Genomic DNA, 27,745 nt, shown 5'->3' on the forward strand with positions numbered 1-27,745 from the left:
AGCCATTATTCTGGCTGTAGAAAAATATCATCTAGATATATATAGGAGTTTGTATTTGAATTGTGTATTACAATGTGGCTTTGCTCAAGGCTCAGAAAGTACATATGTATGTGTTATGAAGTTTAAGAAGTATAGATAGAAATGCTTAAAAATTCAGAATAGATAATGTAAATTCTGTAAGTGAGAGGTGGTAAAAATCAACATATATTCTATGAAAGACATGAAATTATCTGTGGTAAAAATTATCTCACAAAAATAGAATGAAGAAAAAACCTCAATATGCAGGCAGAAATGGATGCATCTAAAAGCTATACATCTACTCTGAGATACAAAATAAATTATTATTTGTACTTCATGGGTATTGAAGAAAGGGCAAATAACCTATGTGGTAATGTTGACCACCAAACAAAAAAAAAAATTAAACAGATTAGGCTTTTGATAAAGAAAATTAATTATCTAATGCATAGGGCCTGGTGACAACATTTTAGAATATTTAGGGCCCTCTAGTTTCTTTTAACTTCAAAAGACTTTTATCTTTGGAGACAAACATCCATTAGGGGGAAAAAAAAAAGAAAATATCACGATTGTACAAAAAAAGTACACAGATTGTAAGTATGACACGGTGTTGAAAAAGTAATGTGAGAAGTGTTGCTGAGAATGTGAAGCTGAAACGAAATCTTAAAATTATTTCAAACTAAAACATCCCCTGCTCCAAAGTTATAGGGAAAGGCAACAGCAAAAAAAATCGAATTGACTTCTAGCAGTCAATTTTCAAACCTCAAAATAATCCTAAGTAATACTTAAACGTACCCCCAAAAGAGATTTAGAAAGCATTTTGATCAAAGGTCAAAAGCATCATGTGAAACAAGAAAATCAAATATGAAGCTAGAATGTGTAAACAGGAGTAGGCCCTGAAGATCTTCTCATCTTTTCCACACTGGCAAGGTCCTCTTCAAGGAGTTTAGTCCTGTTTGGTGTGCCATTGTTCAGTAAACAACTGGATGGAACCAACATCCATGGGGCTGATTAGTTGTCCAGAAAAATTATTTCTGAGGAAGCGAAAAGAAGTTGGTGCTGTGCAGCTTGAAGAAAAAAAATCTCAAAGAGAATTTTATATCAGTCTTGAGGCCCTGAGAAACAATGTGTTGAAAAACAGGAGATGCTATCTATCTGTTAAAAGCCAAAATCCAAAAATAACACCCACACAAAACAAAACAACCACCCCCAACCAACAAAAAAAAAACCTCAAAAGCCCCACAAAATACCTCATGCCAACTAATCAACCAAAAATACACAAATCTTTTAAATGAGAGAATACAGGATCAGGGAAATAATTTGGCTATAGAGAATGTGGAATTTCCTTCATTTTTTACTTCAGAGCTAATTATATCATCTGTTGAAGATTAACTGGTTTTTGAACTTGATTTGGTTTAGAACTAAATGATCAGAGAGGAATAAGCCTTAGCAGAGCTCAAATAGTTCCTTTTTATGTCTAGTCACAAGTCATCTTAGATAAATTCAGTAAATTTTTTTCTTTATAATCTTAGTTCTTACTAATATATTAGATACAGTCCTCTTCATTGTAGTTTTATTTATATTCTTTAGGGGGGGTTTTAAGCTATAATACATTGGTTAGAATGAAATGTGGGTAGCATGACAAAAAAGCCAGAGATCACTACATGCATTTACATGTAGGTTAATTTCTTTTGGGATGTATTGTCAACTTCACTTTTGACTAAAATTTGGTACTGTGAGGGGAAGCTGAGAAAGCTGCATAAATAAGCACACTTTATTACGAGAAAGGATAGAATGAATGAGCTTTGCAAGGTAAAGCAGTCAGAGGAAGGATCCTCTCTTTTCAGAAACTCATCATGCTGAAGCTGGTAGCCCACACTAAACTTATGTGTCTGTGCTTCCTGATGTCATATGTTACAGTCATTGTTAAACTGAACTGAATATAAATAGCATAAATTTTACTGGTTTAGTACCTGAAGAACAGTTGTGCTGATCCTGACAATACTCATATCAGTAATGGGTATAGTGGGATATGATTATCTACCTCTTCCTACTTAGGAAGCATTAGAATTCAGTTTTATGGTAACTGTTCTTTAGCATGTACCTTGGTTTTCATTGAAGCTGTCAGATTTGTAAAACATTTGAACCTTATTTGTGAGTATGCTAGAAAAACACTGCTAGAGAGTAGATTAGAGCACACATATTCACAGACACACATGCACAATCATGTACAAATGCTTTCCAGTCCTTACAGGCAGCCTTATCACTTTACAAATGCCAAAATATCATTTAGCTCAAGTAGAGAACTTTCCCTTAAGTATCATCATTCTAAAGCAATTTGATTCATAAAGTGTGATAGAAATGACAGCTAGTTACACTACTTACGATGCAAAAGGATATTTTCCTGTTGTTTATCTACATCACTGTCTGCAAAGTGTGTTGTGTTGGTCAGAGATCTAGATAACAGCAGCATGGAAAATTTTAAAAGTACTTGAATATCGTGCTATGACCCCAGATGCTTCCAAGTTCAACAAAGCAAGATACTGGAAGTAGACAAATGCTAGGTTCAGTTGAAAAATTCCTGTCCCAATTTCTGGTTGAAAGCATGAGGTGAGATTGGTAATTGCATCTGAAAGTCTCTACTCATCAAACATCAAAGGGAGATAGTTTTTTAAAAAGTATTTCTTTTCATATCAAGCAAGCCAATTGTATTATTTTTGGTATTTTTATCCTAGCAGCATTACCAAAAGATGGACTAGTTTTTAAATCTGTTTTTACACTCTCAGTGTAGAGCAGGGAAAAGAGATAAAGCATATTGTGCAGAGAGTATCTATCAACAAGTTTGTTTCATGTTTTAGCTGTCAGAACTGTTTTCAGGCTTTTTAGAGTTGCAGTTTTTTTTACTTGTCACTGTCATTCTTAGCCTTTTCTACCTGGTTTATATTTACATTTACAAAGAAAGGAAAATACAATTAGAATTTCTGAATTTGAAGTTTTAATGAAAACAATTCTTTTTTTCTTCTTGATAGTAAATCTGAGAGTAACTCAGAAAAATGTCATTTAGACAAAAAATTAATGCATAAAATTATATAGATACTAAATGGAATTTCAATGTAAAACAAGAAAAGGAGCAGAGGAAGTATTGTGCTGGAAAAAATAGAATATTTTACTTACAGGGATGTCTAGAGGCCAGAGGGAGTCTAAAGGACAAGGAAGATTAAATCTAAAAGTATATTCCTTTGGAAGGTGTGAGAATAAAAGAATAGAGGTTTTCCCAGTCACATTCTCTTCAGTGTAAACTGAAAGGCTGGAGTGCTAAGCATCATGACAATTTATTAAGTGGATAATATAGAGAAATACCTCTTACAGTTGATCTGAAGAAAAGACAAAATAAAAAAGATTTTCTTATTGTCTCTTAAACTGTCTCTGAAACTAGTAAGGGCTTTTGTTGATAGTTGGAGAAAGGATATGTATTTTTCTGTGTTTTTAACTTACAAATGATAAAGCAAAATAACTAATTTCATGATGACTTTCAAATTGTATGACAGTCTGTTTCCTAGGCATGACTGTCCTGGTGCCCAGGATTTAGTTTTCTCTTCTGAAAATGCCTGACTATAATGTACCTGAAGAGGATGTGAATAACAGGTTTCTCTGGCAGCTGACCACGCTGAATTTTGATGCAGCACTAAACCCCGCTTTGCTAGTTTGAGCTAGACCTGCATTGTTATGTAGCACGGCAATGGAAAGAGCTTAAATCTTAAAAGTCTGAATTTATGATAGGCATGTGAAAGATGAATTTATGATAGTTGTATTGCAGCAGTGATGAGATTGTGATTTTTGAGTCTCTCCTGACTCACAAACAGTAAAAGAGCAAAGACAAGATGAAGGTTTTGCCACAAGACTCACAGCAGAGCTGGACTGTTGCAACATTTGCCAAGTAATCTGAATTGTGGTCATAGTCTGAGTCCTGCATACTGCTCCTTGGTGATGTAGAAGGAACTGTTGAGACTGGCACTGATAAATTGCTCTGTGACCAGCTCAGTCCCATCTTGAAAATGGAGTGGTAGATCTAGCAGTAAATTACTGCCATAAACCCTCTTCCTACAGCATCTGCAAGGTATGTGGCACATCTCTTGTGGTTCTTGCCTGAAAAAAGCATCTGAGTCTTTGGCAAAAGATGCATATTTCAGCCAACTTTCCCATATTACACTATGCTTTAATATCTCTCATCCTTTCCTGCATAAAAGGCTGTCTTTGGCGTGGTTAGTACATGTAACAAATAGGCACATGTTTGCTAACACAGCCATTGGTGGCTTGCAGTCACTGCAGTTAATTGGTTTGAAATACACCTGCTTCCATTTTGTTGCTAAATTAAAAGCATAGCTTCACAGCTATGCAGACTTGAAGGTGAGAATATTAAGTGACAAAATTACTGTTCCACATTCACACTTCCACTCACAGCTGCAAAATTTCCATTTCAAACTGCAATAAAAACTTACCTAATTCCAGGTTTAAATATATTCATCTATGCAATTTACTTTTAGAGAGAAAACCAGAACATTAATAAAAAGCAGGAACAGGAACTCATCATAGGTTATAATCACTAGTGCTAATATCAAATAGAAACCTTTTAACAACCTTATAAGGAATTAATATTATAGCTTCATTTTATTTCTAGTACCCGAAAAATAAAAAGACTTTCAATAATTTGAGTTGCTAGTATTTTTGTTGCATTTTTGTCTAATAGGCACCAAAATTTATTACATCCACAAACCCCTGTTTTGGCGTTGTGGAAATACACATAAGGATTCGTCATGGATTTTAATTTTTGCACATATTCAGAAATATTTGGAAGCATTTGAAAACTTTTTAAATACATACTATGTACTTGCATATGATGAACTTCTACGGGGTGCACAAAAACACTTATCTAAATATCTGATTATAATTTATCAATGGCATGCTAATTCCACTACAGTAAAAATACTATAGAACAGATATTTAAAAAATCTGGTTGATTTTCCTGCTGCTTTGTGGCCTCCTTAGCATAAATAAAACAACTTACTAAAATGTATGAATGCAGCAGTAATTCTAACACACTCATAACAATTCATCAGTATGTTACAGTAATGGCAAAGAGAACAGAAATAAATGCACATTTACATATGGCACAGGGAACTTGCCTGTAAAAGGTGAATGTGGTACCCTATGAAGAAGTCAAAATGCTAAGGGTAAGAAACTTAGATGACTTCTGATATGGTTAAAGTGAGATTTCCAAACAAGATTTTCCCAATTTTGATGAAATTCAGATCAATTGCTGATCAGGTGTTGAAGGCAAAAGCTTCAAGGTGCTTGGGTTTTCTGCATTGTTGCTCTAGTCTTAGTCCATTATCATTACTAACTACCCTCTAGAGATGCCAATTTCTCCATTTTGACTACAGATAAAATATAAGTAATCTATGTTCCTACTTTAAACATCTAAGTTGCTAGACTTAATGGGCAAATTCCTGATAAATTCTCTGAGCTTTAACTTTTCAAAATCATACTATTTATTCATGGAATGTCATCACTGAAGGGAAAATACCCTTTGCTTTTATCAAAAGCTGATCATAAATTATTTTATTTCAGAGCTTTTTGAAGCAGATGCATCCTTGCCTGTATCAAAACTAATGTTGGTCCTCTGTACTCAGCACTGGTGAGGCCACACCTCGAGTGCTGTGTCCAGTTCAGGGCACCTCACTTCCAAAAGACACCAAGGTGCTGGAGCGCGTCAAGGGAAGGGCAGTGGAGCTGGTGCAGTGTCTAGAGAGTGAGGACTGTGAGGAGCAGCTGAGAGATCTGGGATTGTTTAGCTCTTTTTGAAAGATGATGGGTGGGTCTCTTCTCTCAGGGACTAGTGACAGGACTAGTCAGGTTCTCAGGTTACACCAGGGGAGGTTCAAGTTGGACATCAGGAAGAATTTGTGCACTGAAAGGGCGGTCAAGCATTCCAATGGGCTGCCCAGGGAAAAGATGGAGTCACCTTCCCTGGAAATGTTCGAGAAATGACTGGACATGACAATTAGTGCTGTGGTGAATTGTCAAAGTGGTGATTAGTCAAGGCCTGGGCTTGATTATCTTGGAGGTCTTTTCCAACCTTAATGGCTATATGATTCTATGAAATTGGATGGACATTCCTGGCTAAGTTTTGAGGGTGAGCAGATGTATTTTCCAGAAAATTTCAAAATGGGAAATTATTGCTATTTGTTCTTGAAACTGGGTGAGAAACATTTTTCTCATTCTCCCATTTTGTAGTTGGGATATCCAAGTTTATGTACCATTTCTTTACATTCCAGGTGAGTCCCCTGGTTATGAAGCAATTGACTGTTGTTTGAAAGTCTTCTTATTCATTGATTCATTCATTTTTCATCAGGGAAACAATAATTCTGCTTTGAAACTCATTAACTATTCATTAGAGCATAAGCCTGAGTGTTCCAAAATCTAGGGTTATCTACTAAAACAAAGTGAAAATGTGATATTTCTTACTTACTAAATATGAAAATAATCCCATTTAATTCTATCTTTTGAATGTAGACAGGGACACTTTTTATGTCTGATGAACTACAATGAACCCAAAATAATTTACACAATTTTAAGAAAAGTGCAAGTCCAAATCATTATTTATATGAGAAGATGATGAATTTTGAGAGGGGGGGGTTTGGTATTAGAAATTATTTACTGTGAAACCTCAATATAATCTTTAAGTCTATTCTTATATCTAGCTGTTGTAAAGTTTCAAGGAGACTGAATTAATACAAGCAGAAAATTATTGTATTTCATCATTTTTATTGTCATGTGTATCTCCATCTGCCATACCTAATAGGGGAAAAAGTAAAAGATATTGCAGAAATTATTATGTTTTTAAAACCTCTTTTCTCTAAACCCCCTATATATATTTCAATTTCATTCATGTTTTGAGGAAGCATTCAGATTTAATGTGACTTTTCAGCAGTTTCATTTACATTTATTGGATTTTTCATCTCAGAGGGAGCATTTAGAACAGTACTTTCCAATTATTAATTGAATTATGCTACTGCTATTCTCAGTCCAGATTTTATTCAAATAGATTTACTTTTTCAGAAAAGTAATCAAGTGGTGGCCAAACATAGATTTTGGATTTGAACCTTCAAACAATTATATGGATGAGAAACTGAGCAGATAGTCACAATCTAGTTTACTTTGCAGTGCAAGACAAGAGGTGTCTCAACAGCCCACCATTAGGAATCTGTTTCAAATGTTTGTACTTAATAAGTGAAGATGTTCTTTAAGAAGATAAGTACTGACTGTAGCAATTTTGCAAGTATTTCCTGGAGTTGCAATTTGCTTTGATCAAAATTTAGCTCACTGAAGATGCTGAATTTTAATTTATTGGGGAAGTTGTTCTTCTAATTTAAATTAAAGACTTAGTAAGAATCTTTGCTTTAGTGAGACTCCCATACAGAAAATATGCATCACAACTTAGTCATATTCAAGTGCTTTGAGTTATAAATCTAAATCACTCCATTTTGAATTTACTTTTTAATAACAGCTTACCTCTGAAGATTTAGTTTATAAGTAAACAACTGCATCTAGTCAGGCTGTACTACAACCTCCTACCTATAATATACCTCATATATGGCCACATCAGTGTCATATCTGAATCCTTCGTCATTTAACATTAGTCAGTTTTGCTGCTGAGGGACCCTGCAAGATTGAAATGCCAGCAATCATGTCAGTCGTGTTTTCAGAAAATAACTCACTTTCATTTTAGTTATGTACATCTCCATAGCAAAAATCCAGTTGAATCTTACTTTTCAATACAAGTACCTAGCTAAATTACACTTCAAATAACTTAAAAAATGGGAAGTCTTTAAGAAATGCACAACCAACATGAAGGCCAGAAGCAGCATTCCTAATCATCCCAAAATAAACTATAATAACTGGGCTTTTACAAAAGAAGGAAAATTTTATGTCACCTTTTAATGATCATTGGTTTGCATAGTTGCTTAGTTCTGTTTTTTTTTTCCAGTCTGGCAGTGATTAGCTCTTCCAAGGTCTTATTGTAGAACAACAGCTTTCAAGGTTAATTAAAAACCTTTTAAATTTTATCTATGTACACATGGTAAAAGAATTAAGATTTCTTTATATTGCAATTTAATTTTTAGAACATAAAAGTTCCAACTTAAAACACATAGTCTGTGTTTTTAAGGTCTCTTCAATGGTAAAAAAAATCTTGATTATCTATCCCTCTTTGTGAAATCTGTCAATGCTTTAACTTAACTAATTAATGTGCAACAAATAAAATTGCAAGCTTCAAAAATAATAAATATTTTACAAACCCTTCTTTAAAGTCTGTAACTCATGGAAAATTTGGCATCCCAATCTAGTACTTGCATAGTCTCAGTAATTGATGTTTCTTGATGTTTCTGAAAAACCTAGTGAAAAATCAAGGTGGTAAAACTGTGCTGTGTATGTGATATTGCAATGGCATGTAGTTTGTACACATCAAAATTATTCACAATTCCATTGTCAGGTAATTTGCTTGCATGACTGATGTGAAGGAGTGGGATAATGGTGATATGTGGGTCATTTTCCACAGCAAAATACTTCATTAGTTTTTAGTTCTTGCCTTATCAACTGCTCAGCCAGCATTCTTTTCACAAAACAAAACAAAACAAAAAAACCCCAAACAACCAAAAGACAAAAAACCCACACTCCAACAAGCTCCCCCATAAAACCAACCCAAAACAGAAAAAACCCCCAGCTCGGTCTTTTCATCCTAGTTAATTACAGAGCCACTGAAAGGTACCATTTTGTTATGAAAGTTAACTACTCAGAAAGTATGAAAGGATTATTTGCTGGTTGAATAAATGAAAAAAACTTCCTCAGTATGCACATGCATAAGCAAATATAATCCAGAACCGAATGCCAATGTTGCACTTCCATTTTTTTTAATGACACGTTATTTCCCAGAGGCTGAATTTCAGAAACCAGTAAGCTGAGCAGAAATTAGTAGTCTATACTGGTCTTTCTGAATTCTGAATATTCCGTTTCAGCAGGATCGTGTGACTGTTTTCGCTTGTAGCAGAAGGGTAATTTTGATTTGTTCTGTTTAAAGTTTCTTAAAGGTCTGGTGTTTATAAATCTGTTTAAAAAGCTGTGCATAAAAAGGTTTCTCTATAAATACAGAATGGAACTTTTGGCCTTTTAACTGGCTTGTGCTCTTTACTGAGTGTTCTCCAGCAACCTCTATAACAACTGGTATTTTTTGATCCGTAATTTGGCTGCATTGATGTTTCTTTCTTGGTGAAGTCTTTACTTAACTCATTCCCTTCAACTGGAAGCTGGAGGTGTGGTATTTTGTTCAGTTACACTTACAATTTTGATTTTAGATCCTTTGCATGTACTTCATAGCCTTGTGATTTTATTTCGTCTAAAAGGTTCACTTCTTATAGTTATCCATTCTAACTCATGTTCCATTGAATTCAGTTCCCTAACTACTTTCTTTTGAGCTGTACTTGAAAGGGTTTCAAGGTTCCAGCCCTTACTTTTTGTACCTTTTTTGTATTCATTCATCTCTCACTAGAATTTCACTCATCTCAAAGTAGGTCTTAGCTATGATTCTGTAAGTCTGGGAATATAGTTATTAGAATGTCCACTTATTTCTGTAAAAAATAAATATTTTAACATTGTAACTTCTCAAATACCTAAAGTATATTTCTTTCATTTAGAAAATAGTGCTATGGACTTTGAATTTGGTTTCATAGTTCTATTTATTTAGTTAGGTCATTAGAAGGTTCATGTATAGTAGCATTTCTTAAGAATACTGAACTACATGGTCCAGCTTCCCATCAAATTACTACAGATTTGCATATAGTAAATTGATAAAAAAGATAATATAGTTTTTCTTCTGTATTTTTAGTAATGGTGATAGTCTTCATTTTTCTTGACCCTGCTGTTTAACTGCAGGAAACATATCAATAAATTCTGGTTGGCTGATCTTTTTCACCTTTCTCACTAAAACAAAAGTAATTGAAAGTGTCTGCTTTTATTCCACTATGTAATAAAGGGAATTGGAGATATTCTTGAACTGTTGAAAGTAATTTTTTTAAGAATAAAGCATTTACTACAGGAACTGTTATACTTCTGCTTTTGAAGTTGTATGAGAAGAAAAAAAACCATTAATATTGCATTTTCAAATAGAAAAAGCAGCATATTTTGTTTGGTTTTAATTTTAACTATATTTTATTTAATTATATCAGTTTATCTTTAATTCTACCTGCCTGGATTTCCAGTCTGCTTGAAAAACTTGGTCTTTCTTTCAAATTTCTATTTTCTTAGGGAAGAAATGCCTTCTCATCTTTTAAAATTGTGATGCTGAAAGTGAGGAGATACTAAAGTTGGGTTATAACTAGCTGTCATTTAACTTTTATTATCAGTCTTTGCCTGATAATACCTTTTTCACTTCTGATTCATTTAATGTCAGACTCATATTAGAGTGAATTTTGTGCATCTTTGCATTGACAATGCTCTTTCAAATATTACAGGCATGGTCTTCTCATAAGACCATGGCAACTCTGCATTCTGCTCACTTGTTTACATCTCCGTATTCCATTGCCAGCTTCAAAAATAAAAAGGGCTCTTGGCACTGAAAGGATTTAATTTTACTGATGAAAATGATGATGGGATCTGAAAACACACTCTGATTTTGGATATTCAGCTCCCAGGGAGGTTCCTTATAGATGGGGATGAGCTTTGTTTTGAGTGGCAGGAGGCCTGGCTGTACAGGCATGTTATTCTGGTCTTATAAAGGAAAGAGCAACTGAAGTCATTACCAGATGTAAAAAACAGATTCTGTAGAGAACATTTAGGAATAATACTAGGAAAAAAGAAATGCTGGGTTTTCTCCTCCAGCGGCTTTCTGTAACACACAGCAAAACTTGGTTACAGAAAATGGATTTTGTTCAGGTTTTTTTTTGTTGAGATCTTCAAAGCAGTTGTTGTAATAAAGTTGTTTTCAATGTTCTTTCCCAGAATGTTTGTAAAGGTTATAGATTCCTGGAGATAAACAACTAGGATTTAATTCATTACTCTTCTCTTCCTCTCTTCAATACTCCATACTAATAGACTACTTTACAATTAAAGTTTTGCGGGGTGGGGTGAGTTGGTGGGTTTTTTTGGTTGATTGGTTATTTTTGTTTTGTTTTAATGAAGGTGGAATTTAGAAAATTATTACGAGGTTAAAGTTTGCTTAGCTTGGGGTTTTTTGCCTCTTTCTCAGGCTATTTTCCTTTTAACACTAAAAAATAATGTTACCAATTTGGCATTTATAATCTCATTCTGCTTTTAAATCCTGGTAATGATTTGAAACTAAATATCATTGGTTAACTGTAAAAGCATCTAATAGCTATCTTCTTTGACATCCAGAGTTCCTGAAAAAATTTGCTAAATATTTTAATATTTTAATAATTGAAAATACTTTATTGTATTTAAAATACTGTAGCAATTAGAGTGGTGGCTATGTTCTGCTGAGCACTTCTTGCAGATCTACTATGAGATATTGTAGGTATATTTTTAGGTCTACTCAGAATTCAAGTCTTAGAAACCTTTTGCTGTTGAAATATAGCAATTAATTCAAGAATATTTAGTAATGAGCCATAGTTATCCCAGTTTCCTTGATCTTATTTTGATAGAAGATAAATGCATTACCCACTTTACACATTTTTATTGAGATCTTTCATTTTTGCTGGAGGTTCTCTGTTGGAAAGATTTTTACTCCCTAGTTCTAAGCTATTTGCCTTACACATTGCCAAGTAAACCATCTTCAGAGAAGGAAAGCAAAATTTATGTAAGAGGATGACAAAAACAATGGCATTGGATAAACCAGTAAACAAGGATAGGCATGATGATTGCCAGTGAGTGAAAAAAGGAGGCAAATTTCAAATGCCTAAATACATATGGAGGCTATTTCTATCTATTAAAGTGAGGGTATAAATAACCTTTATGTCTTCAGTCCTTAGAGGGGGGAGGTAAGAGAAATGCTGATTTTATAGTGCTGTTCACCACATATAAATTTCTTGAGTTTTCTATTACTTTAACAAAGAACAAAGATCCTTATTATTTTTTTGTCTTTTGTTTCCTCCATCATTTTCTTTCAAGAAATTCATTTAAAAATCCATTAAAGAATTGTCTTTTTCTGAAATAACTTCAGTGAATGTTTACTAGAGTTGTATTTTTTTAATTGAAGAGGAGTTTCTCAATGAAAAATCTTGCTTGTCTAATGAAAACTGTGGAATTACTATATTCAAGTCGGACCTAGTAATAAAAATCAAAATTCAATAGAGAAGCAATTCAGATTTGAAAAACTGCTATCCATTTTCTTTGTCTGGATTTTAAATGCCCAATAGGAGAAACCTTAGTGTCCACTTCTAAAACAACACAAAGAACATTCCATGAGAATACAATTTTTCACTGAGAAAGATCTGATAGAAAGAAACTCTGAAACTGTCAGATATCTAGATTAAGCCAGCAACTTCAGGCAAGAGAGAGTTATCGCAAAACTTATAAAAGCTTGGCATCTCAATTTAAGTAATCAAAATAACCAGAATGTAAAATGCAGCAGACATTTCTCTACTGTGTTTTTGCCACACCAATATATAATTTCCATTCTCTGTAAAATAATTGTTCTCCAAAATATGGAGACAAACATTCAGCCAAACCATTTCTGAAAAATTTGGATCTGGAAGTGTTCCAGATTTGTATGTGAAAAAGCAGAAATCCAGAGCTTCACATGATGTTGGTCCAGATTTTGATATAGAAATGAAAATGTAAATATGAAGAAAAAAGTAAAATTATTAATAAAGGATTTTATCAGATATTTTTTCCTAATAGTGTCAATTTATGGTCATATATTTCAATGTGTTTTTATTTTCCAAAGTAATTTTACTGTATTTTATTTATGTATTTTAGGCACGGAAGGGGCAGTGTTTGGGCACTCTGTGGAGACACCCCATATCAGAGCAGAACCTTCCCAAGACCTCAAGTAGGTGTTGTTCAAAAAGTTGCTTTTAAATCAAATATTCTCCAAAAAATTAAGTCTGGATTAAAAGAAAAATATCTGTATAGTAATATATATACTGCCTATTTAATGACTCATGGATACAAAAACCCCTATAGACTCCAGTTTGTTAACTAGTCAAAAGACCCCCACAAACTCCTATTGCATGAAATGTAAAATATAGTGCTTTTTATATATGACCTGCCTCCCATAGTGGCATCTTGAGAAATATATTTTCCCTAGAAGCCGGAATATTCAGGTGTTTGTAAGGTCCAGTGTGTGTAGTATTGTTCGATAGCATCAGACCAGTTTGATTTTTTATAAGCTGTTACAGAATATGTAGGTCAAGTTAAGTAAACTGTCCCAGATTTTTCCATTTAGCAAGGTTTCTGGGTTGTTGGACTTTTTAATATTAACACATACACTTTTCAAAAATTCATTACCAAGTGAGGCTACATTTCTAAATGTAAAATTTTTCTGTATATAGTCAACGTGGAGAAATAAGTAGATAGTAAAAGATTAGGTTTAAAATTTACTAGGGAATCTGTAGAAAAGAAAACTTGGAAAAGTGTAAAGTGAAAGCTTTTTTTTTGAAGTACATGTATGTGCACTGCTAAGTACTAATCTGTGACTTATATAGATGTGATTCGTAATGAGAATCACAGAAAATCAAAGGTCCTTCCTCGTGTTACTCCCAGCAGAACTGGTGAGAAAGAGTATAGGCTTTGACTCAATTCTAATGTGATTTTTGAACATTATATAACTATCTCTTTACCTGCCCAGAAGTGTTTCTGATTGATTGCTGCAGAAAAGAATGGTTAAATGCTCAGCCTTACATTTACAAAGGCACTGACCAATATCAATGTTGCAGAAATCATTTGCAGGAAGCTGCCAATGTGGATATGTTTGACCATTATACATGGAGTGTGTGAAGTAAATGATTGGTTTTGACCATTTACACCAAACATTTTAAAGTAATGTTTAGCTTTGGGTTCTTTCAGAGGATACCACTCACTGGATTTCTATCTTAAAAATCTCTGTCCCTTTCCATGTCTCTTGTCAGTCCTTTGTGGAAAATAATTGTAAAGGCAATTATTAGTGACAATCACCAAGGTGATATGATCTCTAATCAGAGGAAGTTCAGCAGAAATCAAAGGAACATAACAAGCTTTTTTTTTTTCAGGGGATCGGTAATTTTGCTTCCTCTACTTCTTTCTAATCATTAAATAATGAGTGAAAATGTATGGTAAAACAGATAGTCCACTGTCTTCAGGATTAATTTAAGTAAGGTTAAAATCACCTCATATTGCTTCTGAAATTCACACATAGGTCATTCACCCCTCCAGTCTTTTGTCTTTATTCATTGCCATGATTCCTATTGTTGTTTAATGATTTCAACTCCTCTGTTACTTCAGTTCATTTTTTCAAGATGGACTTAAATTAGTAAGCATTTGGCATTCAGCTTTCTGCCCTCTCATTAATAATTATTTTAACCCATACCTCTTATTCAAAAAATTGAAGAAACAGACGCCCTTGGAGTTGGGTCAGGTAACTTTAACTTACTTGTAAGTGATTTATTCTTAATATATTCAGTCTATATTATGTTCTGCAAGTTTTTGTACACATGTGCTCCTTTATATTAGTTGGATTCTTATCATATTCTTTTTTAAAATTCTCAAGTCAATTCAGTAATTTAAAAATTATGACAATTACTATTAGGACATTTCAGAGGGCTGGTCTGGGTCCTAATAATTTTTAATGTTTTAGAATAAACTTACCTAATGTGTCCAATAATGGCAGTCCTAAAATCTCCTAGAGTATTTTTCCAAGTGCTGCATCTCTGTGTCTTTGGTTAAACTTAATGGTAAGGAATGGGAGTGTAGAAAGTTTGCTGAATAAATATTATTCATTTTTTTCAGTGGACACAACTGAATGCAATTTGACAGCAAATTGCAGTGCATTGGTGCAAATAGAGAATTATTGTATACAGGGCTGAAAGATAATGGAATATATATTAGATCATTAATTAAAGTATAATTCACCCCATATTTTTCATGTTGGAATATGCATTTGTGGTCAATTAATAAACCTTGGATGTTTTTTCTCTTTTCTCCCAAACAAAATATGCTGGAAACCTACTCATAGGCTTGTATATGTAAAATGATTGACTACTGGTTTTAAAAAAATGGAATAATGACCACCTTGATTATTCTGAATGAAGCATAAATAGAAAATTTGGTCTAAGAATTTGATACCCACAAGGATCATAGTACTTCCTGCGATTTTAGTTTAATCCATCACGGGCAGGAAGACAAAAATATAGTCAGATTCACATATCTGAACCTTAGCTCCACATATCTGAACCTTGCCTCAGACACTCTTAGCTCTATAGCCAGATTTTAAGGTCTTCATACAGAGAAGATCCCTTAATATTTACTATTAAAAATTTGTTGTGTGAAAATAAACTTGAATTGAATACTAATGTAATTAATTCCTATGTGTCCAACCATTTGGGTCACATTTTCCTCCTTTCTTGCATTTTCAAATAATTGCTAGAAAGGTTTTACTTTCAGGCAGTGCTGTTATACAATCCTTTATGAGAGCTTTGTGTCAAATCCCAAAAATTAATTAAAGATGACTTTCATTAGTTGGGATAAGTAGCATAAAAGATTCATGCATTAGAATCTGGAAAATGAATTATATCTTAATAATTTAATCTTCCTGTTTCTCTTGCTACTGTTTCTCACAGGAACACAGTTAGGAAAACTAAACTGCCAATGTATTCCCCAAATACTGGTTTTTGGCCAATAGTGCATTAAAATATTGTGCACTAATAGGCAATATCCATGCACAAAATAGACAGACAGTTGTTAAATGCAGATAACTTTGCCCTCAATAACATCCTTAATAAGGGGATGAATGATTTTTTGTTGTCCTCTGGAGATAACTACAAGTTCAAATTTAAAAAAAAAAATTCTCTTCTATGTCATGCCTCGCACACCACAATCAGTTAATCCTGCAAGCTAATTCTGGGAATAATGAGATGAAAATTGATCAAGTGGCAAGGAACTGTGCAAGATAGTTGGATTCTACTTTACCTCTGCTAAGAATTAAGAATATTCCTCTCTTGCAGAGGAGGTCTGGTTCATTCAGAGTTGTCTGATGGTTTGTAAAAGACACCTTTTGTGACATTTAAGGGAGGGTTTACTAATAGGTCAGAATATTATATTTTGTAAAAGCCTGGAGCCAGAAAACACATCAAATTTTGACCTTAACTTTTTAGTCATCTGAGCATGTTGAGAGTGACAAAATCTTCATGACTCGGTCAGCTCTTTTGAGCCAAAAATCAAATAATAAACAAAACCTAATAAAAAACTAGATGCAACAGAGCAAAAAACCCATGTCCCTTCCTATGCTGTTTTAATGATGTCAGATTCTAGTTACTTTCAGTACCCTTTTTTAACAAAATAGAAATAATTGCTATTTTTTTTTCATAGTTTGTGTTAGTTATTTCATTGTTTGGGTGTGGATATTGATATGGATATTGTTTGCTTAGTCTTATCAGTAGCTGTTGAAAATATGATTTTTTTAACATACATGTTCATACAAAAATAGGTATGGATATAGTAAAGTTTGAAAAATTTCCAACATTTAAGCTTCTCTTTTAAAAACACGTGCTCTTCTCTTTTTAAATATGCATTACATACATTTATATATATGTGTGTTTGTGTATATCTGTGTATATATATATATAATTTTCTTAAATATTGAAGTAAACAGAGAAGAAAACCAGTAATGAAAGGTTCTAATTGCTATGCAGACAGGACAGAGTAGAAACAAATTAATCTGGGTATGGCTCTTAAATTGAAAGAATAATTTGCTTTAGTGTTCAGTGATGATGATTATATTTGACATTGGAAAGGGAAAGGGCTCTATCAGGAATCAAGATATGAAGGATAAAAATATTACTATCACAAGAGATAGAAAAATCCATTGAGTTTCATGTGCTTAATTTAGGATACTGGAGCCTCCTTTTGTCCAGGCTAAAATACCCCAGCTCCCTCAGCCACTCCCATGTCTTGCACTGTAGACCCTTCACCAGCTCTGTTGTCCTTCCCTGGACTCGCTCCAGCCCCTCAATGTCCTTCTTGTAGTGAGGGGCCCAGAACTGGACACAGAATTCAAACTGTGGCCTCACCAGTGCTGAGCACAGGGGGACAATCACTGCCCTGGTCCTGCTGGCCACACTATTGCTGGCACAGGCCAGGGTGCCATTGGCCTGCCTGGCCACCTGGGCACATCTGGCTCATGTTCAGCTGCTGTCACCAGCACCCCCAGGTCCTTTTCTGCTGGGCTTATGATTATATTTGCTTTATGATTATGACATCTCATGCCTTCAGGAACCCACAGATAGGCTCTAAGCACAGCTGCCTCAGCCTACACAGGGTTATGAGAGTAAATATATTTCCCAATCAGTCTCATTTGAAAAGCCATATAAAGCTTGTAGCAGTAGAAAGCATTTGCCCAGTGCTGAGTTAATGAAAGACTTGGCAACTTTACACTGCAATAATTGTGAAGGCAGACGAGGATCTTTGTTTACATGAAGCTGCATCAGATCTAACAGCAGGCACGGCCAGTGAGTGCTCAGAGTGCCAGAGGGAGATGGTGAAGGTTTCAGTAGGTGCCCTCCTCTGTGCCCTTGGCTCCTGCAAGGCTTGTTTTAACTGTGGTTGCTTTTACACTGCTTCCGGATCCAAGCTGCTGCTTAATTAATTTGAATTTCACATAGGTCCAGCCTAGGACTAGGCACAACAGCCCACAATTTGTTCAAGCTTTTCATTCTCACAGACACTATGGGTAGAAATGTTTCACTACCTTTTTAAATGGAGCAACAGTGCTCCATGCCCAGGAGATATTAGAGATACCAGAACTCATTTCTGACATGCTTTGGACTCTAAATACAGTCTTGTTTCACCATACCACCATACCTGCACTTTGCTGTAGTTTTTCTGATGAAATATGATTTGTTATACTACTTATATTCCATATTGTACAATATGTCATTAAGTAATGCTTCTGTAACATACATAATATTTTCATTTCATATCTTTTGATTCTAAGTGAACAGGCTTACTAATGCATTACTAAGAAGGGCTACTTTTTGTTTTTTTTTCCATTTGACCAATCTTTAGTTTCCTCATACTTTCCTTATACTAAATTTCTCCACAGAGATTTTTTCCTCACTCCAGCTGTTCCGTTTTCCTTCTGGGAGTATCTCCATTTTCAGTGATACTGTTTAACCACTTTCACAAGAAAACGAGGCTTCTTAAATTTGCTCTGTGTCTGTCTATTCTCTCCTCTTATGTTCCTGAGAGTTTGTGAAGCAGTTAGGCAGTTTCACACAAGGTGGAAGACCTTTAGGTTTCTCTGTGTCTTCTGAAAGCTGGTGCCCATCTAAGATCAGCTCACAGTACTAGTAATTCCTGCTTTACCCATTTGTATACACATGGCTCATTGTATACACATACCCTCAGCTTCTGCAACATTTTGCTTCAGTTCAGGGGAAGGCTGTAGCATGTGCAGTGCATGGAGCTTACAGCAGTGTTGTGGTTGTGAGTGCAGAAGTGTGGTTTGGGTTCTTGTCTTAGCACCATGTCAGAGCCAGAGAAAGGATCTGGAGCTCATACAGACTGGATATAAGAATGAGGAAGCTCAAAGTTACAGGGAATACATGAGTTTATGAAACTCTTTGTTCTGCAGTCCACCAAACGGCTCCTATTGCTTATCTCTATAATTATACAGAGAACTCCAAAGATAATTTTAAACCATAGAGAAAAATGAATGATTTTACATGTCTTATCCTGCAATTCACATTTTATCATTTGTTTGACTTTGCTGCCAAAAGAATTTTAAAAGTTATTTTACTTCATCACGATCTACTACTCAATTTTGTATTGCAGAAAGTAAAAATATCTCTCTAGTTTGGACATGGCAGTTGTCCTAAAAAAGTGGCTGAAAGTAAACTCACCAAGCCTTTTCTGATTTTTTTATGATTGACTGATTTTTTAATTTTCTTCCTGGAATTTTTGAGTACAATCCAAATATGGGCCATTTGAAAATCTGTTCCAAGGTATCTGATATGCTTAATCTGTGGCATTTGAAGTAAACCTGTCAGGATTTTCAGCAGAATAGTTTTCCATGAGATGCTGTTTTCTCAAAATGTGGATCAAGCCATGTCACAGTTTGCCTCAGCTAAAATAGATCTGTTTATATCAGCTTAAGACCCCTTAGAGAAACACTGTAGAAAATATAATTAGACAATTACAAGTGGTCTGGACTGTTACTTCCTAATCACTAATGGTTTTCAAAACTGAGACTCTTCAGACTCCCCCAGGCACTTTATCTTCAGATCTAACTCTTGACAAGCACTTGAGCATTTTCTGTGGGTATGCTGCTTCAATCTCTTTCTGACAAGATGGATTTCTATTTTAAGGAAATATATTCTGAAAGACAATTCAGGTAATGGAGCTATTTCTGTAAAGACAAACTTCATGTAAGAATGTTTAGCAGAAGGGCAGGGCATGTATGGAAAGGGTTTCAAGCGAGAATAAAAATAAGGAAGATAATGCAAAGGGAAGCATTTAGGGTAAATGGGTTAGCTCTAAGTTGTCAGGTCTATGAAAAATTCTTTTCTCATACCTTTCCTTAAGCAACTATTTTGGATTGCCTCATATCCAGAACTTTTTCCCACAGCCTGGAAGTTTAGACTTTCAAGCATGTTTTGGTATTTCTCTGAGAAATAAAAGCTCAAGTTCTAAACCTTACATTTCTACTAGTTTCAAAGGTTTGCATTTTAGTTGACTTATGACTGCAGGATTTTTTACTACCTGAGATGCCACTTATGTTTTTGTTTTGTTTTCTTCTTAATATTACTTGTGATTTGGATAGCTTTCTTAGAAAGCTATTATTCTTTAGCTATTCTGGCTATGCCTTCACATATGCTAGGAAAAAATCATGCATTAAGTTCTCTTTAACTTTACTCTTATCACCCGCTTATTTAGTCAAGCTTTTGCATTAAATATTTGCTTCTTCCAGCCTTTCTCACTTTTCCTTGATGCTTCTTCTAGAACCCTTTCTATTCCTCTAACACCACTTCTGAAAAAAACTCCTCAATGACCTTTTGTTTCTTTTTATTCCTCCTCAGTAAGAAATACATATTTTTTTATACTCTCAGAAGAAATTCTTTACTTCCCTATGTGGGAATTTGTTTTTCTGAATTATCATCTATGCCAAATAACGTTAAAATATTCAGTGGTTTCAGGTGTTGCTATGACAATGCAGACCTATTGGATTTAAATCTGTGGCATGTACAGGGCAATTAGAACTCATCTTTGAGCCCAGTGAATTTGTAGGTTAGTGAGAATTTTAGAAGCTATAATAAGGGCATGCTGACACATGCCAAAGTCAGTGACATGCAGAGCATGGATATAATGTGAAATGCAGTACTGAATGCCATTCTATTATTTTGATTTAAGTCATGAAAGTTTCCTCTTTGTTTAATTTTATCATCCATGAGTTGCACAATTGGAAACTGGGAGAAAAAAAAGGTTAATATTTATTGGCTCAGGCCAAAACTAATTTCAGAAAACACTTATCTAACTCTCTGTTACATAAGAGTTGTGTGTGTCTCAAAAAACAGAGACAAATCATGCCCAGGATTAGGTTTTCATGTACATAAAAGTAAGTTTCTCATGAACATATGAGAATTTTGCTTCTTAACAAAGAAAAGATGATGATCAGTAAACAATATTAAGAATGTTGAGGCCTTCAAATCTACCCATGCTTTTCAATAATAATAATAATAATAATAATAATAATAATAATAATAATAATAATAATAATAATAATAATAATAATAATAGTAAATCGTCCTGAAAATATAAGCAATTTATTAAAAGCATAAGAATACAACAAGCTTCAAGAAATATAAATATTATGGCAATGATTCATATGCATCTCAAAGAAATGCATATTTTGATACATGTAAATGTATCAAAATATTTTTAGTTATTTTAATATATATATAGTAAAATATGCATGTATAACCTTGTAAATAGTATAAGCAATAAGGTATTGGTAGAGGTTTATATCAGTTGTTTTACTAAGTAGCATGGGTTGGATATAGGGCTTAAATAGACAGAAAGCAAATAAATTATTTGCTTCTGCACAGGGGAATCTTCTATTTCCTTCTATTTTAAGAAATACTTTCCAGGAGACAACAGAAAAAAAATAATATGGATAAATTATATCCCCTGTGAGTATGAGGGATATGCAGGAGGTAAACCTAAAATATTGCTTAAAACCCAGAAGGAAACATTTCCTTTTGGTTCATATTTTAAATTATTTTTGTCTAATGCAATCTAGGTCAGCTTGTAAACAGAAAATACAAAATGAAGAAAAAATGTTTCTGCATTTCTGATGAGAAATATTTTAACACCTTCAAAGGAACATATACAAGATATTTTCAAAGTTTCCCTTTTCTAGCAATAGTTCTTTCATTATATCAGTTCAAATTCATATGGCTTTGATCTTATGAAATTTATCATTTTTCACAAATTAACCACTGATAATTAAGAAGAAAAAGTCCTTATCTGCTACAAATTGATCATCTTGCTTCATCACACATAGCAAATTGACCAATTATACTATGTAAAAACTCATTTAAAAAGCCTTTTTGTCTTTCCTATAGTTCTGTAGTTTCTGTCTAATAATAGCAGTAGTTACCTTCTCCATCAGAGCAGTTTGTTTTTTGGGAAAGAAAAATTAATTTTATCAATAGGATTCACTCATAGATGTAAATGCCACTGTGAAAGGCCATCAGTAAATCTGAAAGGAAGCAAATTCTCTATTATAATAATACACTTTTTCTTGGAGGGATGAGCATTACAATGTGGAGTGTTACAATGAGTTTATAGTAGAGATTAAAGGTACAGAAATATGGCAAAGAAAAATTATTATAAAGAAGCTGCATACCAAACCTAATTTATCTCAAAACATTGAGGAAATAATCTACGTGTATAGACTTTAGCATTTGCAGCAGCATGCTGCATTCTCTTTTCAGATGCAGATCAGACAGAGAATAACAATAAGAAAAGTAAAAAAGAGCTGTAAAACAGATTTAGGCATTCAGTTTTACTAATAGATGGGTGTTGGTTTAAAATCTGCCTTGATGATCATTAGTAACTCCTTGACATTTCTACCACATTATTTGATTTCCAAAGACTGCTAAGAATCTCTATTGTCTAAAAATTTTCTTCTCTGTGGTGTGGAGAAGGCTGAAATTATCAACTTTTCAAGTTGAGAAATTAATTGCCCAAATACTCTCTTTTTAGACAGACATAAAGTTATTTATGCAAATGTACTTCATGAAAAACTGTGATGAAACTGGACTAAACAACTCTGTTATACACTGTCAAAAGTTTATTCTTCAAAGAGAGACATATTTCTTGATGGATGTTCCTAAACAGATTTTAATTGTCCACCTGCTGAAAAGTTTTAGTTAGGTCTGAGGGATTTGGGTGTTATGAAACCAGAAATATTTTTGGCTTGGCTAAGACACATGGATTCAATGCAATAAATGTAGCTAAGAACACTTTTGTCTTTATGATTATGAAATGGCATCTGAAACCATGGAGAAATAAATGTTAATATTCCTGTAAAGTAGATTATAAATCACAATGATAAGCTGCTGAAAAATATGGAATAGAAGAATAAAATCATTTAACATTTATACCATTCAGTTTCCTTGTAAGTTCAAGGTAAAAACTCATTAAGGCAATGGAGTACTTTCAGAAACCTAATTTTTAAACTTATAATTTACATAATTCAAAAAATATTCTGGAATTTCTTTTTCTGCTGTCCTGCAGCCATCAGAAGTTCACAAATCAGCACCTGAAAAGCACTTGTGTATGTCATAAAATAATTCATGATATTTAGATTCTTCCCCAGTACGAAGAACTGCAGAACCTTCTATCAACTTCTCTCTACAGTGCATCAAAAAAAAAAAGAAAACACCCTAGCAGTAGCAGACATAGATATTTTTCTATTGCTCCTATCTATATGCATCCCATGTATTTTTTTTTTCATATCAGTATCTAAACTTGTGTTTTTCTCTATCTGGACACCTGATTTTAATAGCTCCATTTTGTTTGCTTAATAATTTTTTTTCTCTTTTGTTTTTTCTGTTTTTATTTTATTTTCTTTTTGGTTTTTTTTTTCCATTTCTTTTTTTTCCTTTCCCTGTTGAGTCAGTGACATGCAACAAACAGAAATGTTTCACAGGCGCTATCTCAGTGACTTTCTTTGCATGTAAATGTGGCACCGTGGTTTTAAAATGGTAATACAGTGCTGTTCTCTGTACTTAAAAAATGCAATAGTTAAAATACTTTGAAATTCTCTTGTTCCATTGCTTGACAAAATTTATCTGGCTTTTCTGCACCAAATTCATTATACATCTAATACTTCATTATATTCTTGGATAGCTATGGCCACTTTGCTAAAGAGGGAAATACAGTGTTTTCTTCAAGCTACTCAGTCTAGACGCTTTTATTATTAACATATTTCATCTTACAAAAAGCCTTTGTTCAGGTAAAGTGGAACTGGGTCCTGCTATTATATTACTAAGTTATAAACAGATAAAAAATTTTGTCTCCCTCCCTTATGTGCTATGCAATGTCTACAACTGAACACAATCAGAATCTGAATTATTGTTTCCTAGTTCAGTACAGTCTTCATCCTGTCATTTTCCCTATTCAGCATGTGAGCATCTTTTCTACAAAATCTTTGCATTAGTACTTCCCTTTCAAGAGAAATCTCTGCAGTACTGTGAGAAAGCACAGCTAGGAAAGTATCATAGCTCTGCATTAAGGCTGATGGAGAATCTTGAGCATAGAGGAGCGAGAAGCAGAAAGACTGACAGTAGAACAAGAATTGCTTTGAGTAAAGGTACAAAGAAGCAGTGATGTGTGTCTTAACCCTATTAGAACAGGGTTATATGAAGGTAATGAGTATTTTAGAGAACAGAAAAACCATACAATGCCCCCCAAATAATAGCAACATAACAGATTTTCTTTTCCTCTCTTCATACATGAAGCTGCTAAACATACCCAAAACATGAATGAGTCTCTCAAGGCAAAGTAATTTTAACCAGTTTCACATAATTTAAAACATTTAAGGGTTTTGTTTTCTCTTTATTTTGTTAAACATTTGTCATCAGTCACTAAGAAGATTTTTGTATTAAACTCTCGTTACAGAAGCATTAACAGAGCTGTGTAGATTCTCAAGTACCTATATTTCAGTATTAGTACAGTGGGATGCATTAAGTGCTAGTGCCAGAAAGCATCACTAAGCAGATAAGTTTCTATCAGTATATTCTTAAATGCTTAACATTTTTCTTTCTCTGTATCATAAAAGGCAGTCATAGAATCACACATATAATCTGGTTTTCCTTTGTTACCTTTCAAAATATGTTGATATCTACCTGCATCGTGGGTTTTGAGGCTGGGGAGTTTTTGGTGGTCAAATTCAGTGCATTTTTTTCTCAGTGGTTGTTTTTGTCTTTTAGACTTGAATCTCCTACTAGATCTTTGGTGATGGAAGCGCCCAGGGGAGTGCAAGTCAACGCAGCTGCAGGAGACTTAAAGGCTACCTGTAGGAAAGAACTGCACTTGCAGTCCACAGAAGGGGAGGTAAGTTCAGCCAGCAATGTTCTGCATCTCTGCCTGGCATAACACAATGTGAAGAGGGTTTATTCAGCAGCAAGGTAAACAACATAAAAAGTGTTCTGCATTTGCCTTTGTTAACGTAATTTTGGTTTAGCTTGTTCAACTATTAATACTTATTTCCTTTTTAACTAATATTTGAATCCATAAGTTTCATTCACACTGAAAATAAACTTTAGTTGATGCAGATCAGAATTACTTGTAAATTAAGAATCAAAGAAAAACCTTCCATGGAAACAGAGTTGGTTACATGATACTGGCAAAAAATAACTTGGATTAATCTGTCAAAATAAAACAGAGAAGTTTGGATTAATTTAGATTAATGCATCATAAACCATGAATAAGAGGTTTAACACATTTGCTCCACCTGTGGTTTAACTCCTTAATCTTTTACTAGCTCTGTAAGAGAGACAGAGTACTTCCATCATATGTTCTCTCCTGTTTCATTAGTGTCTTGTTTCAGATATCAGTGATAAGTAATTGGCATAAAAAGGCTTTGGTAAAGATTCTTCATGTGTAAACCTGTGTGAACACATGCAAATTATTCAAAATTGGGTCACTTGTTGGGATGGCAATCTATTAATTACAGAAATGTATGACGGATTTCTGGTATGGGAGTCCTTTCATCTTTAGACCGTAAAATGATATAACATTTAAAATAAAAAGCAAAGATCTTGTTGAAGGCTATCAGGAGCTCTCAGATTTCTATTAGGCACTTTGGAGAAATTTATAGATTTTCGAATTGTTCTCAGAGGGTCTTGCTACAGTGCAGCATTTTTGGAAATCCATAATGTAAATATCTCACTATGAATGCAGCTCTTTAGAATTTTTTTTTGCCTTTTGTGTTTGTGTTTTGTATTCTCTACCAAATGTTTCTAGATGTTTTGCATACTATCCAACATAAGCAAAACCAAACAAAACCAACATTTACATCTGTGGCAGATAGTCCCCTGGAATGCACACTCTGCAATAGAGTGAAGATAGGAACATTTTGGCCAAAATATTGCATCAAAAACCTATTTTGATAACATTTTTTTATTCATGTAAGTATCCATCCAGCATAATTAAAGCACTATGTTTTCCTAATTCAGAGTCTCAAATATTTATATACCACATTCCCCACCTTATTTCTGAGTTTCTACAAAATTAGCTCTTCCCCCCAGTCTCTCATCCTTACTTACTGCCTCTCTTACTGTTTCCTAACACTGCTGAGATAAAATAAAAAATCTAATCCTCCTTTAATAGCAAATATTGTCCTACCTCATCATTGTCCTTTCTGTGGGTATTTTTTGAGTCTACAGCTTCCTGTAACCTCTCTTGTTTTCCCTTTCATAAATCCCTACCTGGCCATATCTATTGTGTTTCCTAAATGTATTAAGATAAATTTTACAAATAGAATGTATTTCTTTGTTCTTTCTCTTCATGATATTGCCGGAGGGGAAAAGTTAAACTTGAATAAAAATTAAAGTTAAAAAAAGAGAAGCCAACAGAAAGACCGTTACCATTCTGTACTCTCCCATTATGCTTTAGGCAATGCTTGTTTCTATATTCTCTTTGTTTTGCCTCATGCACCTCTTCATGCAAATATTTAATCTGTGAAACCATCAGGTTTTTTTCTCTAGATCAACATTGCAATTTATTTGCATGACTTCTCATTTTTCTTAAGTATTTAGTGTATCTTGTTGGAAAAGTAGTTTTGGAAACAATGTCCTGTGACCTCAGTTGTACTTTGACAATGGGAATCCAAGAAAAAATATAATGACTCTATTATGTATTATTCAGAACTGGAATTCAATTCACTATCAAATGTTTTATAGTAAAAAAATGCCAGTGAAAAGCAGACTTTTCTGACCTTCTTATTAAAAATCATTATTTTATCTGTGTGATAAGACTTTGCACATCTACGATTTCATACACAGATGTTAGATTGAAAATTATCAGAAAACAAATTACCAACCTTTCTCCACTCTTTACCAATGAAGTGTTCAATAAATATACATATGACAAAGTTCAAAGTCTTGGATACTTGCAATTTCAGTAAGATCTGAAATGAACTGTAGCCAAAACCCACAGAGAAATTCTATTCTGCAGTCTGACCAATGCCTCTACAGTCCACTGTTTAAGCTCTTCCACTGGAGAAGGTTAGAGGAAAATACAGAAACACCTTGGAAGGCATATGACAGGCACCAGAGCATTAGCTGTTGTGCAAAGTTACTATGGCACGTTAGGGAATTGCTGGACTAATTACAGCCTGATGTGAGGAACCAGGGTAAACATCTGATGGATTAAACATCTACACAACAAAATATTGATTGCTTTTCCTGCTTACAGCCCAACAGATAAACCACATTAGCAGACAGTACAACAAAATGCTTAAAGGTTTTCTCATTATTCATTTTTAAGAAAACGCATTCTAAAATGACAAAGTATCTGTATTAAAAATAATCATTTTAGCTTAAGAATTGAATGCCTTATAAGTCAGGTTTCCTCCACAAATAAATTAGTGTTGTCTTTGTGAATTGGATCTGTGAACCATTTTCATAACATGACAATTTGTACTAGAAAGACATGCAAAGGCTTTTGTACCATTTTTATTCTAGTTAGTGAAATTTAATTTTTTAATGTTTGAAAGCTTTTTCAAAAACTCATCAAAGATATGTGAATTCATATTTTCTTTCTCGAGCAAAGTTATTGCCCTATTATGACTGTAAATGGCTATGTGGCACCTGGAATCAACCAGTTATAGCCATGTTACAGAGCATTATGCATTTACTAACTATGAAAAATAGGTTTTCCTTTTATTTAAGAATAACTTCAGAATATTTTTAAGAACATAAATGTGTTTATAAAATACTTTTCCTCTAGCTTTATTTCA

General features: G+C 33.8%; 1 protein-coding gene across 2 annotated transcripts in view; it reads left to right on the forward strand.

The window, feature by feature from the left end:
• Positions 1-27,745, forward strand: part of SGCZ (sarcoglycan zeta) — a 405,020-nt gene that overhangs the window by 357,877 nt on the left and 19,398 nt on the right. For both annotated transcript variants that reach the window (XM_054514715.1, XM_036382601.2), the window contains 2 exons: positions 13,003-13,075; positions 24,714-24,837. In XM_054514715.1, coding sequence (XP_054370690.1) covers positions 13,003-13,075; positions 24,714-24,837 — 197 coding nt within the window. The remainder of the gene's footprint in view (positions 1-13,002; positions 13,076-24,713; positions 24,838-27,745) is intronic.

The sequence above is a fragment of the Molothrus ater genome, chromosome 4 (assembly GCF_012460135.2).
Source record: "Molothrus ater isolate BHLD 08-10-18 breed brown headed cowbird chromosome 4, BPBGC_Mater_1.1, whole genome shotgun sequence".
Lineage (NCBI taxonomy): Eukaryota > Metazoa > Chordata > Aves > Passeriformes > Icteridae > Molothrus > Molothrus ater.